Below are 15,290 nucleotides of genomic sequence, written 5' to 3' on the forward strand. Positions count from 1 at the left end.
TAGCAGGAAACTACAATGAATTCATAATAATTATACTTCAAATTCAACATGCTGTAGAAATGGATATGCCTTTACTAACAGCAGCAAGTATACCAAGAGACGAGCAAGACAAGTACCTAGCAAAAAAAACAAAAATGCTGTGCATGGTGTCTGGCTGTCCTCATATACTTTCAATTCCAGTTCAGTATCATGAAACTGGTTAGCTGACATTCAAATGTAGGACTCAAATATCTACATTTTGACAGCACACAAAAATATCATCCAGATCATAGACAATAGGTTCTCCAAATGCCAATAAGTTAAGAAAGAACTGTGTTGTAGGTCTCTGAACTTGTGCGGTAGCGGTAGTCACCTAGCCGGCTAGCCAGGCAAACTTGCAAATTACTTTCTCATCTCCTTCAACTGGCACAGTTGTCACACCTAGTCCCTAAACTTGCACAGTTGTCTGATTTAACCCCCTAAACTTTGCTTCTGTTCAGGGGTTTTGGTGAGACCCATGCAAGTTCAAGGGGCTCTAAAAGTTTGAGGGGTTAGTTGAGACGACCAGGCAAGTTTAGGAACCTGCAGTGTAATTCCTGCTTAGTTTTTACGTGCTGAACTTTCTAGATGCACTGAGACAGAAATTAAAACCATAGTAAAATGGCAATGTATAAGCGTGTAGAGACCATGTCTTAGTTACATGTAGAGAGCACCTGGGTCTTATGCACATGGTAAAAGCTTGGGTACACGTGGGAGCAATAAAGTCAATTTACCTATCGCAAAAACGAAAATGCATAAATGGCAGCTGGTCAAGTTTTCCTTTCCAGACAGTGCACCAGTTGCACTATGCCAGATCTGGATGCCAAGTTATGTACGCCCAAACCCAACAATAAATAAGTTGAGCTGGTGTGTGATCACGATGTTTCTAATATGACATATTGTTATTACACAGCTTTTGTGTTCTTAATGAGTTATGTTCGGATCTAATTTCCGTGACTGATATCCTACTTTCAGGTATTCCACATTCTATTGTAGCCTGAACTTTGCATTTACACTGAAAATTAATATTTACACATTAGAATTGAAGATAAATTAGATTAATATTTTCACGTACTCTCTGCCGTCGTCAAGGTTCCTGATCAAGCACCTGGGGTCCTCGTCGGCAGCATCGGAGCCGTCGGACAAGGAGGACCGCAGACGGCCGCCCCCGAGTGGCGGCTTCCCGGCGGAGCCCAGGGCGGCCCCGCCTGATCTGGAACGCGAGACGGGGGAGGCCGGGGGCGGGCCCGCGGCGTCTTCGGAGGCGGACCGGCCCGTCTCAAACCCGGCGAGCCCCATCAGCTGGACGGAGCGCGAGGGCAGCGGTGGCGGCGGCGGAGCGCAGGCGCGGGGTCGAACCGTCTGCTGGAATAGATTAGGGTTGGGACGTGGGCCGGCCTTTTTAGTCATGGGCCTTTGCCGGGTGCCTGCTGACGACGGCACCCGGTAAAGAATTTTTTTATTTTTTTTTAATTTCTTTGCCGGGTGACCCATGACCAGGCACCCGGCAAAGGCTTCTTTGTCGGGTGCCCGGGGTGGCACCCGGCAAATTATTTTTGTTTTTTGTTTTTTTTTACCCCATTTTTTTGTAGGGACTTGCTACAGTAAATATATCCCTATTTTAAAATTTGGGATAATTATGAGCTTTTTAACTATATTTCCTTAATTTTTTTCGTTTCATTGAATTTTTCCGACTATTCCAAATTTGAATTGCAGGTACATGAAATAATGGAATTTGGTCATTCAAAAAATAGTATTTATGATATTTAGGCTATGTCGAGGCCGTATGCAGGAAGTGGCATGAAATGTCGCGCATCATGTTGTCGTAACATGACGATGTACTCGCGGGGGAAGTTTATTTAAATTATATAAAATCCAAACGATGTCCGAAAATCACGAAACTTGTCGATGTGTCTTGTTATCACATGTGGAGGCCCTGGTAAAAAATTAAGAAAGTTTCGAGTAAGTTGCGACGTCGACTGCCTAAAACCCAGACATCTCCACATGTCGACTGCCTAAAAATTAAGGAAATATAGTTAAAAAACTCATAATTGTCCCAAATTTTGAAATAGGGATATATTTACTGTAGCAAGTCCCCACAAAAAAAATGGGGTCAAAAAAACAAAAACAAAAAAATAATTTGCCGGGTGCCACCCCGGGCACCCGGCAAAGAAGCCTTTGCCGGGTGCCAGGTCATGGGGCACCCGGCAAAGAAATTTAAAAAAAAAATTAAAAAAAATCTTTGCCGGGTGCCTAACGGCGTGGCACCCGGCAAAGGCTGACGGCAGCTGGCCGCCGTCAAGCCGGCCACTTTTGCCGGCGGCCATATTTTGCCGAGTGGCCGGCACCCGGCAAAAACCAATTTTTGCCGACGGCTGGAATTTGCCGAGTGCCCGCACCCGGCAAAAGTTGCTTTGCCGGAGGCCTTTATTTGCCGGGTGCCGCCAGGCCTGGCACCCGGCAAAGAATTTCTTTGCCGGGTGCCCGATAAAAAGCACCCGGCAAATTTTTTTGCTCCCGGCAAATCAGCCGTTTCCTGTTGTGAAGTCTGCAACAGGCCAACAACAACAATGTTCGACGCCAATTGTGTACGCAGAGCTGGTGAGCTACTGGTAGTCAAGTACTGTCTAATCATTGGCACTTACCCCATTTGTTGACCCGAACAGGCGAACAGCCAATATGAACAGTTATATCCTAGAACTTCTTGTCGCCACTGTAGCCTGAGTAGGATTTTTTCCCCCGGTCAGGCCATTCACCCGTATTTCGTTAAGAGAGAGTTTCAGACAACAACTTAAGACAGGCTCGATGGCGAGTAGCCACCAAGGAACCACTTCCCTAGCTACTGGATACACACAAAGTGATTACATGACGTCAGAGTTTTGCGACCAAAACGGACAGACTGCGGAGAGCGTCCTGAACCCTGCCTGCACCCAACTAGGCGGCGCGAACGGACCCCAAGGCCCGCTGCTTCCTACCCGGGAACAGAACCAGCATCACCTCCCTAGTGGATTCAGACAGAGGTTTGGTGAAGGCCGTTTGGAACTCATCAAACGAGGCCTCGTCGGGGAGCTCCGTGTCAACATGGACGCCGAGGCGCTTCATCATCACCTTGCGGACCTGAGCTTCCGGCTTGGGTTCCCTGTGTTTGCTCTTCGCCGCAAGTCTTGCTCTCCTCTTCGGGATCAGCTCCTCATCGCTTGGTTCCTGAGCCGCCACCCTGGTCGATCTAGTCTGCCGTAGTTGCGGTGTCGACAAGATGACCGGCGGCTCCAGCGGCTTCTTGAAGGAGGAGACGAAGTCATCAGTCGTCATGGGCCGCGGTGTAGCAACATCACCACGGGTGGCAGCGTCGACTCGCAACCAGAGGTGGTCGACGGCCAGGAGTGGTTCCCCGGAGAGGGTCACGCTCGGCCCCACGGTGAGCTCCTGGGAGGCTGGGACAGCAAAGGTGTAGGCGACGTCGCAGGGCCGCGAACAGTCGCAACGTCGTCGAACGACGTCGGCTGAGAAGTAGGCCCTGGCCTGGCCGGTCTGCCCCAGCCCAGGCGCGTCTTCCGGGCCCGAGAGACAGATATCCACCTCCAGCTCCTCCAGCGAAAGCGGCTGGGCCGTTGGCCCAATATCACAGGTGCCACCACTGCCACCGAACAGCAGGTCAGGCCCATCATCCGACCAGGACGGCCCGCGAAGCATGCGAGTGTTGAGCAGATCCCCATCGGCCACTAGGGCGGACCCCACGATGCCACGGCGCGGGGCGCAGGAAGAGCGTGCACGACGCGGGCAAATGTCGATGGAGTGGCGTGCGTCGCTGTCGCAGTCCTTGACGCACTGCCGCGGCTTCGTCCACCATTGGGTCAACCGCTGCGACCCTGACAGAAGAGGAGGGTGAGCCCGGGCACATGGCAGCGAAGTCCACCTCCCATCCAGGGGCTCCTTGACACGCGTCGCAGCTGACACCACCAATTAGGACTGCATCCCTCGTTTCCCGCGCCCGGAAAGCTGGCCCGGAGCCCCGCCTGAGACGCGGCTTGTCCGGACCGGCGAACCGAGTCGTCCACGGCCGCGCACCGCCGCCGCCGCCACCACCGCCGAAGCCCGGATGGAAGCCATTGTAATTGCTGTCGTCGCTATCTTCATCCTCACCGGCGCCGCAGAACTCATCGTCCGAAGAAGGCGGCGGCGTATGCAAGTCCGAAACTCCACAATCCCCTGGGCGGAAGTGAGGTACGTACATCTAGAATTCTTGACTTCTCACAACTGACGTCAGCCTAAATTATTTAGACTCGTTTGTTTCGGCTCCGATGGCTCCGGCTTCCATCGACACCGGTACTGTTTATGAAGCCGTTTTTCTCTCTCCTATACTGTAGCAACACTGTTCATCGAAGCTGTTTTCCTCTCTCCTACTTTTTCGTCTCACTGTTCACTGGGCACTGTTCACGAAGCCGGCGGAGCTCGTTTTTTAGCTCCTGCGGCTCCGGCTACAGTGCGTGAACAGTGCCGGATCCGGAGCACGCAGGAGCGGTGCCAAACTGGTCCAGATTGGAGATACAGTTGGCTAGCACAATCATCTTAAGAGCTAAGACTCACACCACATATTTTTACTGGTTCAAATCCTGGAAAACTGCATCAGAAAATCTAAACAATAGCTCATGCAACGTATGATTGGTTTGTTCTTAAACATCTGAATTGGACTCCGCATATATAAGTTAAACATTCAAACTGTCTTCCGATTTTTTTATAGGAGGCATTCAAACTGTCTTCCAATCTAAATTATTTAGATTGGAGATACAGTTGGCTAGCTGCTAGAACCTTGGTCCTGCTAGAGAGGGACCGTAGGTTGTATGCGTGGGAGGTTGGAGGGCGAGGTCGAAGTGCACGACGAAGACGGCGCGGCGGCGGCCGTAGCCCTAGAACCCTTGTGTAGCTACAGTAACAACGGTACTGTTCACGCGTGAACAGTAGAGGCGGCTAGGGTTAGGAACTCTCGGCTCCCAGGGGAAGCCAGAAACAATAGATTGTTTCTGCTTGATTATAACTGATACATTGTTCTCTTTTTATAGGGATGGTTGACCCCTAAGAAAATATCCTAACCGAATCAATCTAACATATCTCTTTCCTAACAAACCAAACCAATCTAATCTTCGTGCGCTACAGTACCACATGGCCCCTGGCCGACTCCGCTTGCCATAACATGGGCCTACACCTCGTATAATGGGTGCCGGTCATAACATCTCTCCCCGCCTGCGCAAACAGCTCGTCCTCGAGCTGGAAGGCAGGGTAGAGGGTGCGAAACTCGTCGACGAGGGACTGTGCCGTGCGGTGGGAGCCCTGTGGGCTCATCGACGACTGCGCTCTGCTACTGCAGCAACAAGTCCATCAGCGGCTGCTGGGCGTCGGCGGAGAGTGCAGCGAGGTGCTGCTGTAGAGCCACCGCGTCGAGGCTGCGCACGCCCTGCCAAAGGACGCGTCTGCCCTCACGCCAGAAGGACAGCGTCATGGCCTCGAAATCCCACAAGATGGGACCCAAGGTCCGTAGGTAGTCGGAACTCCAGCTTGTAAAATTTGGGAGGGGCATGGGCGCCGTTGGGAGCAGCGGCAGACGAGTCCTCCACGTATAGGGCGCCGCCGGAGTACCTGCCTCCACCGTAGACGAGGGTACCGTCCGTCCCTCCATAGCCGATGCCGCTGGTCGGGGGCGGCTGGCGCGCCCCGGAGGACGCCGCGACCGCGGCTGTCGACGGTGTAGGGGTCGTGGCCATCGTGTAGATGGGCGAAGTCGTCGAGCCCATCGCCCACGACGGGATGGGAGACGGCGAGGCCGGCCACCGCAGCAAGTGGAGGGGCACCCCTGTCCCGCTGGTCTGGGGCATGCCGTAGGGGAAGATCGCCTACGGCTGCGATGGCTGTGGAGGTGGTGGTGGTGGCGCGCGGCGGTAGGCACCCGGCGACGGGTCGTCGGCTAAGCGCCACGACGTGAGGTACCACTCGGCGCCGGTCCACTTGTTCTTGCCCAGCTTCATGCCGGACAGCAAGGTGTTCGACGGGTGATCGAACGACTGCCACAGGATGGCGCTGCTGCTGCTGCTGCCTCCGTCGCGGACGACGAGGTTGCCGGAGTTGAGGAGCTGCGCCTCGGCCGATGACAATGAGCTGGTGGAGTTCGACGACCATGTGACCTGGCCAGAGCCATCTAGCAGCAGAAGGCTTCCCGTGTCTCTGACGACCAGAACGCCGGAGTTGTCGTTCACAGGGCGATCGCCGTTTGCCACCCAGCAGACGGTGACACTGGACGCCGAGAACCAGATGCCGAGGTATGACTTGGTTGACGCCCTGGGAGAGAAGAATCCCAAGGTGAATGTCCCGTCGGCTGAGATGAGCGTCTCGCCGTCGGTGATGTTGTGGCCCTTGCCGAGCGTGTCAGACACGACGGCGGCAATGGCTATGGGACAAAGTAGCATAAACAAGAGGAGGAGAAGATGGATGAATATTGTATCCATGACCATCAGGGATGAAAATGGATTGGATACGGACTGATATCACCGATATTACATTTGTTTTCATATTTCTGTCTGGATTCGAATTCGAATACGGATAGTGTCAACTATGTCGGATAGGATACGATTGGATATCGACATCATAAATATGCGATTTGAGTATTCGGATACGGATACGGTATCGGATGTTGAATATCCGGACTCGGATACGGACATATCTCAACCTCTCTAAACGGATTCGGTTTCGAATACGGTCGAAAAATATCGGTACCGTTTTCATCTCTGATGACCATTATTGGGGATTTGGGTTTAGTCCAATATTTTCTTTCTAAAAACATAAAGTTTTATAACTTCTAAGAAAAATATAGGAAGAAATAAAGAAGGCAATCTCTAAGAGTTTCTAATAATTCACTCCTAAAATATAGAAGATAATTTTACATCAGAAATCATGTAGTATTTCTAAATTATCCTAACCACTTTTATATATTCTTTTTCTCTTGTACATTTACATCAGGAACTCTTTCCTACTCTTTATTCTTTTCACGCCCTTCCAATTTTAGATTGCCCAACAAACACACGTGAGAGAGAGAAGATACGCGCCACTCGGAAGCGCGTAACTTTACGCGGAACATTGTGACTTTTCCCAAGTTCTAAAAGATTAGGAGGATGAATTAGAAGTTGATGGAGAGAGATTTTTTCTCACCTTGTTAAAAACCTAAGGATTAAGAAGGAATTTAGGAAACTCTTGGAGTACCTCGAAACATGCATTCATGTTTTCAATTTTTGTTAATGTTTGTACGAACAGAATTACAGAAAGTAAGTACGCACTTTACTCAATCCGGAAGACATCAGCTAGGTCAAAGTTTGACTTTGTCATGTTTGATTTCTAGCATATTGCGTAAGAGAAGAAGACCCTGCATTTTTTTTGATATTACAATTTATAAATGACACTTACATTTTCGCTGCCGGCCTACTTGCAGTTTGAAAGGACTAGGATGCCATCTAGAGGGGGTGAATAGACGTTTTTAAAAATTAATATCTTTAAATACGAAAATAATTAGAAAATAAAGTTTATAAAATAGAAACTCCAAATTAAGAGTAATATCACCCATCACAAGTTAGCCACAGAGTAAAAGGTAAAGTCCAATTTACACCCTTCAACTTTCTTCAAAGTCCGGATTTCAACCTCGAACTTCAAAACCGGATAACTTTGGCCCTTCAACTCTCGAAACCGTTCAATTTTCAACCTTCTGGGCGATTTTGGCATATAAACAGTAACTTTTAATATTTTCGGGAGGCGTCGAAATTTTATATTGCTTTTTTAAGCATCTTAACGTCCTCAAATGAAAAAAAACTCAAAACTACAAAGTTATAGATCTTATTGAGAGCTACAACTTTGGTATAAAAAGTATTTTCATTTAACTCCATACAAATAATATATTAATGCTCTAATGCGGCAAGCGCTAGTAGGCGATTATTATGGTGCTGAAATTTTATATTATTTTTTCGAGCATCTTACCGTTCTCAAATGAAAAAAAATTAAAACTATAAAGTTGTAGATCTCATTGAGTACTATAATTTAAATATAAAAATTATCTTCATCCGACGTATTGAAGGATTTTCTATTTTTTAAAATTTAAGTCTAACCGCCAGCTGAGCCTGAGCGCCTGAGCTGGTACGCGAGCATGTCCGCGTACGAGACATCTCCGGGACGCCGTTGAACTAGTGGCCGTTCCACGGCCCCGTGCGATACATTTTCAGGTCGCCGTGCCACACCCACAGTTCTCTGGCAGAATCGCTCGTCTCTATCTCTGCGTCGAGACTCGATAGGGCCCGGTGGCCGGGCCGCCGCCGGCCGATCGCCACTACGTGAGGTACCGCCGTCCACAGGTTCTTGCCGGCCTTCATGTCCGGTAGCAAGGCGTTCGACAGATGGTAAAATTCAAAGGCAAGACATCGCCTGCCATGCTACTTGATTCGAGAAAGATGAGGACGAGCAGTTCTTAGCAGGACCAGGGCCCGAGCATCACATTTGATCCGCGATCCACACAACAGCAGGATACCAATTTTCACAAGAATCTCATATGTCATAGTGTACACATATACACACATGCACTCAGGATTCTCAAATACGAATACAGTTCACGAGCTACAACTTACAAGTAAATCTATACCCAAATACAGTACTATATTTTGAAATAAGCATTCCGTACAAACTTTTTTTTGAGGGATCAGCTGGAGTTGCTCCCTGCTGCTTATAAATATACTCTCTGTACATACTTGGTAATAGGAAGATGATAATGCAGTGTGAAACTTGGGCAGCCTGAGACAGTGAAACTATCTGCCCTGAAGATCCGTGTACGTTAATTGATTCCCTGATTCGGCATTGTTGTCATCCGCAGGAACACGAGGAGATCTTCCAACAAAAAATGCAGCTTGCTTCGGAGACGGAATCGTAACGTCACCACTCAACATCCTGAGCACCAGGGACATGGTTGGCCTCTCAGCTGGTAACTCCTGCACGCACAGGAGACCCACCTGAATGCATCTGCAGACTTCATCGTAAGTGTATGTTGTTCCCATAAGCGGATCGATAAGCTCTGAGACACTGCCTTCCTTCCACAGGGTCCATGCCTGGAACATACGTTGTGAATTAGATAAGGCAATTGGCAAGCAAAAAGTTCATGGATATTCTCTAGTTTTGATTTGACAACAAGTATGGTGAGTGGGGGAGACATCGTTATCTTACATAGCCCAAGAGGTTCATTGACCATTCATCATCGACAAAAGAGCTGTTCCTGCGTCCACTCACAATCTCTAGGACCAGAACACCGAAACTGAAGACGTCAGATTTATCAGAGAATTTACCCTCCATTGCATACTCCGGGGAGATGTAGCCACTGCGTTCCACAGATTTTATCAGATTAGCTTGTTGCCAGGTGATGCTATGTAGAATTGGAATTAATTTGTCTATTATCCGAATAAAGCAGTAAGATTAGAAAGGTTACTTTAAAGAAGATGCAATTACTGAGCAGCACTAAAACAACCATTACAGAAGCAGATGAATGCAATGGAATGGAACTCCCTGTTCAGCCATATGCTGTAGCGAGAAAAAGAGAAAAGCAGCCTTACTAGGTGCCGACAATTCGACGAGTAAGGTCTTGAAGCTGGTGTTCACCGAAAATTCTAGCCATGCCAAAGTCTGATATCTTGGGGTTGAAATCATCATCTAGTAAAATATTGCTTGCTTTGAGATCCCTATGGATAATTTTCAGCCTGGAATCCTGATGAAGGTACAGTAACCCTCTTTCAATTCCCTGAATAATCTTGTATCGTAATTTCCAGCCTAATACAAGTCTCTTACTTTCATCTGAAAAAATTATAGTAAGTATTAAAGGTCAATACAAAAATTCATTTACTGTATAAAGTATTCGTATAAAATCAGAAATGCGAGTAACTGAAACTTACTGAAAATAAATGAGTCAAGACTCTTGTTGGGCATGTATTCATACAACATCATCTTCTCTTCCCCATGAATACAACAACCAAAAAGCCTCACTAAGTTCCTGTGTTGCAGCTTGGATAGAACCGTCACCTCATTCTTGAACTCTTCCAATCCCTGCCCGGAGCTTTTAGATAGCCTCTTAATAGCAATCTCTTGGCCATCTGGTAGTATCCCCTGGAGATAACATCAAGTATCCACTATGCTTATCCAGATGAAAAGAATTAATTAAACAAACTCAACCATATCATAACAGTTGGAGGAAGTATATGAAGTTTCCAATACTCCACCTTGAAAACTGGACCAAATCCACCTTCACCAAGCTTTTCACTGAAATTGTTCGTTGCTGAATAAACAGTGCTGAATTCAACTAATGGTGAGCTCAAAATTGATCTTTTCACCGAATCATCTTCGTATATGTTATCATCTGCAGCTGATGTTGATCTATCTTCTCTAGCAATCTGAAATAATGGTTTCCGTGTTCTCCGTGCGCCTGCAATTTAGTGAAAAGTTAACAAAGTCACAAACATACTCCTTTTTGTTTGGAGCATTCAACAAACCTACATAACAATCCATGTAAATAAAACAATGACAGTTACTTCTAAAATGTGCTGCCATGGAAATTACACTGATACTAAATCAAATATCAACGTGCAAGTTCCATAATCTGAGCGACAGCAGGATTTGGAAAGTTACAGCGTTAGAATGGATTGAAAAATATGCTGATAAAAAAGAAGAAAGCATCTTTATCAAGTGCGTATGAGGCTATTCGTTTGTCAATTTTGGACATAACTTCATAAAAAAACAAATAAAAAGAAAAGAAAGAAAGAAGAAGAGAACAAGAAGACTGAAGACCATAGAAGCTCAGATGTATGTAAGAATAAGGCAGAAAGCATCATATCACCTATTTGCTTGATGATGTGCCTCTTCAGGAAACCAAACACGCAGAAATGCATGATGTTAATCAGGAAGCTAGTACCTTACGACCAACACACACAATACATCAGGCTTTTATGCTTGGCACATACGAATGCAGGTCAAACAGGTAATTGCGTGCCTTTTGCAAGCCAGGAATCCCTAATGCTCCTCTTTTCAACAGAGCCATTTGGTCAACTAGGTAATGTCGTGTGATGATAGAAAAACAAAACTGTTAGTTTGATATGATCATGGAACATGATGCTATTATATAGGGTTTATCTTGTTTGACATCTTGGCTTAGACGACAATACTGAAGAGTTCAGTACTTGTTTACGTGATTGAATTTGACTATTGCGAGATGCCACTATCTGTAGATGCCACGCCTGAACGCGTAGCTTGCTATAGAAGTAAATAATATTTTAATTTGTAAAAAATGTCATTAGCAGGTTAGGACAAAAGAGTTTGATAGGTACATGCACGACAAAACAACAAGCAAGAACTAAGCTGGGATGACTCCCCAATAGCCAGGCCTTGTTTAGATTGCCTCAAAATTCCAAGTTTTTTCACTCTCTCTCTATCACATCAATTTTTAGACGCATGCATGGAGCATTAAATGTAGGTAAAAAAATTAACTAATTGCATAGTTTTGTTGTAAATCACGAAACGAATCTTTTGAGCCTAGTTAGTCCATAATCGGACAAAGTTTGTCAAATACAAACGAAACGTGCTACAGTGTCCAGATTGCAAAAATTTGCAATCTAAACAAGGCCCCCCGTTCTGGATGACCGATTCTGAAACTTCAGACGCGGAATGTGCATACCTTGACCATCAGAGTCACTCCTTGGCTCATTGCTGATAAGACGGTCGCAAGTCCTTATCCCTAACACCTGAATATTGTACTGTATTATCTGCGTAAAATTAGAGCTGGATGGAGCTGACACCATATTTCGACAAACTATCCCTACATTGCCTTCACTCTTCATACAGGCAGATCTAGGGAGAAAATCGAAAATTTGCCCTTATGGGAAGTGGGCTTCGTCCAAATGCCATCAATTTTGTGGGCTTCGCTGAAATGCCCTTATGAAACGAGTCCAACACGTTATAATGCCATTTTGAGTTTTAAGTCTACTTTAAAAAATTTTCAGCCAAAATTTTAGCCTTCAGTGACCATTTTGCCCCTGAGCTCATTGAATCGGTGGGGGAAAGCGAGCAGAGAGAGAAATGCGGACGGTGGTGCTGCTCACCGCCGGGCACAGAGAGAGACGGTGGGAGACAGAGAGGGGCTTGAGCGGTGGAGCTGCTCACCGCTGAGCAGAGCACCTGGGTGAGCGGCCGGTGGCTGGACCTAGGCGCTTGGGCGAGTGCCCACCTGGACCGAGCGCTGTTCTGGCGCTGGGAGCACGTGGCTCCTGTTGCTCGGCCTCCCACGACAAATAAGCAGGAAGAAACGAAGAACTGAAAATCTAGAACAGGAAACCGGTGGCCACAAAATCGACGAAAAATTGGACCAAATCAAAATAAATCGTGACCAAACTTTTCACAGGCCATCACAAGGGAGTTGGTGAGCATACTCTAAGAGATCATCGCCCAATTTCAACCCAAACTCCGGGAAAATTAGATCACGGCCAAGAACACGAAAAACTCCCCAAAAACAAAATCCGTTCAATTTCTTCGTGCTCGACTCGATTCGATCAAATTCACTTAAGGGGTAGCATCAACTCATGTCATAGCACGAATCTGAGCAAAAAAGAACGAACTAAATCGGTCTCAAAATGAAGAATCGAAGCAAGAACAGGGGGAACTGAGAAAAAAAGCTGCAAAAATAAAATCACAGACACAATCCCTAGAACACGAATTGGTAGTGTCATTGCCAATTGGTGCCGTCCTTTCACAGATAAACACAGAGAAGACAAACATTGGAACAACAAGCATTCTAGGCCAAACCCTAGAACACAAATCGAAGTCATCGAAGGGACGAATCAGAGAGGCAAAAGCAAAATCCCAAAATACAAGAGGAAACGGGAGCACCTGAGACTGCTCTGTGCCAACCGCCGAGACCCACCGGCACCGGGCACGAGCACCATGAGCGGCCACAGCAGGAGAGAGGGAGATGGGGAAAGATGAGGACGACTGGCCTGCAAGGCCATGCCTCTGCCCTGCCCTACGCCGGCCGCGCCATGGTCCGGTGGTAGATCGAGACGGAGGGAGAGGGAGAGGGGAGGGGGGCCACCCTGAAAGGTCCTAATGGCTAGAGGGGGGTGAATAGCCTAATAAAAATTTCTACAACAACACTTAACCAAATGGTTAGACAATTATGAGGCGAAGCGAGTGTTGCGCTAGCCTACTCAAAATGCAAGCCACCTACCACAATTCTAGTTTAGATAGTGTCAATTCACACAAGAGCAATGACACTACCCTATGTTAGTGTGCTCTCAAAGGCTAACTAAAGAGCCACACCAACCAAGCATGCAAGCTCTCACAACTAGCTACACTAAAGAGCTTGTCAACTAGTTTGCGGTAAAGTAAAGAGAGTGATTAAGAGGTTATACCGCCGTGTAGATGAATGAACCAATCAATCACGAAGATGAATAACAATGATGACCAATCACCTCGGAATCAATGATGAACACAATGATTTTTTACCGAGGTTCACTTGCTTGCCGGCAAGCTAGTCCTCGTTGTGGCGATTCACTCACTTGAAGGTTCACGCGCTAATTGGCTTCACACGCCAAACCCTCAATAGGGTGCCGCACAACCAACACAAGATGAGGATCACACAAGCCACGAGCAATCCACTAGAGTACCTTTTGGCGCTCCTCCGGGGAAAGGTCAAGAACCCCTCACAATCACCACGATCGGAGCCGGAGACAATCACCACCTCCGCTCGACGATCCTCGCTGCTCCAAGCCGTCTAGGTGGCGGCAACCACCAAGAGTAACAAGCGAAATCCGCAGCGAAACACGATCACTAAATGCCTCTAGATGCAATCACTTAAGCAATGCACTTGGATCATTCCCAATCTCACTATGATGATGAAACAATGATATAGATGAGTGGGAGGGCTTTGGCTTAGCTCACAAGGTTGCTATGTCAATAAAAATGGCCAAAGATATGAGCCACAGCCGGCCATGGGGCTATATATAGAGCCCCAATCAAATAGAGCCGTTATACCCCTTCACCGGGCAAAACGCGCTCTGATCGGACGCTCCGGTCATACTGACCGGACGCTGGCCCTCAGCGTCCGGTCGCCCGATGGACGCCACGTGTCATCACCTTCAAATGCTGTTCGTCAGATTCCAACGGCTATGAAGCTGACCGGACGCTCCGGTCAAAACTGACCGGACGCTGAAGCCCCAGCGTCCGATCGTTTCCAGTAAGCTCCCCGAGGCATGTTTTTTCGACCAGACGCGTCCGGTCCACCTTGACCGGACGCAGCCAGCGTCCGGTGCTCAACCCTAGCCTACTGTGCCGTCTGACAGCTCGACCGTTCGCAGCCTTTCAGCGTCCGGTCGCTGAGTGACCCAGCGTCCGGTCAGTAGACCGACGCCAGCATCATTTCGACCAACTCCATTTCAACTCTAACTTCTTCACCCTTGCCCAAATGTGCCAATCACCAAGAATTTTACATCCGGCGCAATAGAAAATAGACATTCCATTTTCCCGAAAGCGCCGAATCCCGCCTCGCAAGCTCGGCGGGAGGGAGAGAGGGACCTAAACCCATCTCAACCCTACAACCACCTTGTGCACATGTGTTAGCATATTTTCACAAATATTATCAAGGGTGTTAGCACTCCACTAGATCCTAAATGCATATGCAATAAGTTAGAGCATCTAGTGGCACTTTGATAACCGCATTCCGATACGAGTTTCACCCCTCTTAATAGTACGGCTATCAAACATAAATGTGATCACACTCTCTAAGTGTCTTGATCACCAAAACAAAATAGCTCCTACAAGTTATACCTTTGCCTTGAGCTTTTTGTTTTTCTCTTTCTTCTCTTCAAGTTTAAGCCCTTGATCATCTCCATGCTATCACCATTGTCATGTTATGATCTTCATTAGCTTCTTCTACTTGAAGTGTGCTACCTATGTCATGATCACTTGATAAACTAGGTTAGCACTTAGGGTTTCATCAATTCACCAAAACTAAACTAGAGCTTTCACACCCGCGCTAAGCCACCTTGGGAGAGAGAGGGAGAGGGAGAGAGGAAGGGGAGGCGACGGGAGCGAGAGAACGAGAGGGGGAGAGATGAGAGGGCAAGGGGGTCAAGAGCTCAGGGGCAAAATGGTCACTGAATGATAAAATTTTGGTTGAAATTTTTTAAAAGTAGACTTAAAACTTAAAATGGCATTATAGC

General features: G+C 47.3%; 1 protein-coding gene and 1 long non-coding RNA gene across 3 annotated transcripts; one reads left to right on the forward strand and one right to left on the reverse strand.

Moving 5' to 3' along the window:
- Positions 1–4,001: 4,001 nt before the first annotated feature.
- LOC136491544 (uncharacterized) lies at positions 4,002–9,263 on the forward strand. Of its 2 annotated transcripts, none has more exons than XR_010768081.1 (3): positions 4,002–4,242; positions 8,915–9,022; positions 9,138–9,263. It is a non-coding gene; the product is annotated as an uncharacterized lncRNA (long non-coding RNA). The 2 variants fall into 2 exon arrangements; XR_010768080.1 differs by having other exon boundaries at positions 8,915–9,074; positions 9,138–9,238.
- On the reverse strand, positions 8,667–11,144 carry LOC136491541 (G-type lectin S-receptor-like serine/threonine-protein kinase At1g11410). Its single transcript, XM_066487861.1, has 6 exons — positions 10,919–11,144; positions 10,305–10,507; positions 9,981–10,191; positions 9,645–9,882; positions 9,262–9,412; positions 8,667–9,146 (listed from the first exon to the last, which is right to left on the reverse strand). Exons 1-6 carry the CDS (start codon positions 10,968–10,970, stop codon positions 8,850–8,852), a joined length of 1,152 nt encoding a protein of 383 aa, XP_066343958.1. The 5' UTR covers positions 10,971–11,144; the 3' UTR covers positions 8,667–8,849.
- Positions 11,145–15,290: the final 4,146 nt, after the last annotated feature.

The sequence above is a fragment of the Miscanthus floridulus genome, chromosome 11 (genome assembly GCF_019320115.1).
Source record: "Miscanthus floridulus cultivar M001 chromosome 11, ASM1932011v1, whole genome shotgun sequence".
NCBI lineage: Eukaryota > Viridiplantae > Streptophyta > Magnoliopsida > Poales > Poaceae > Miscanthus > Miscanthus floridulus.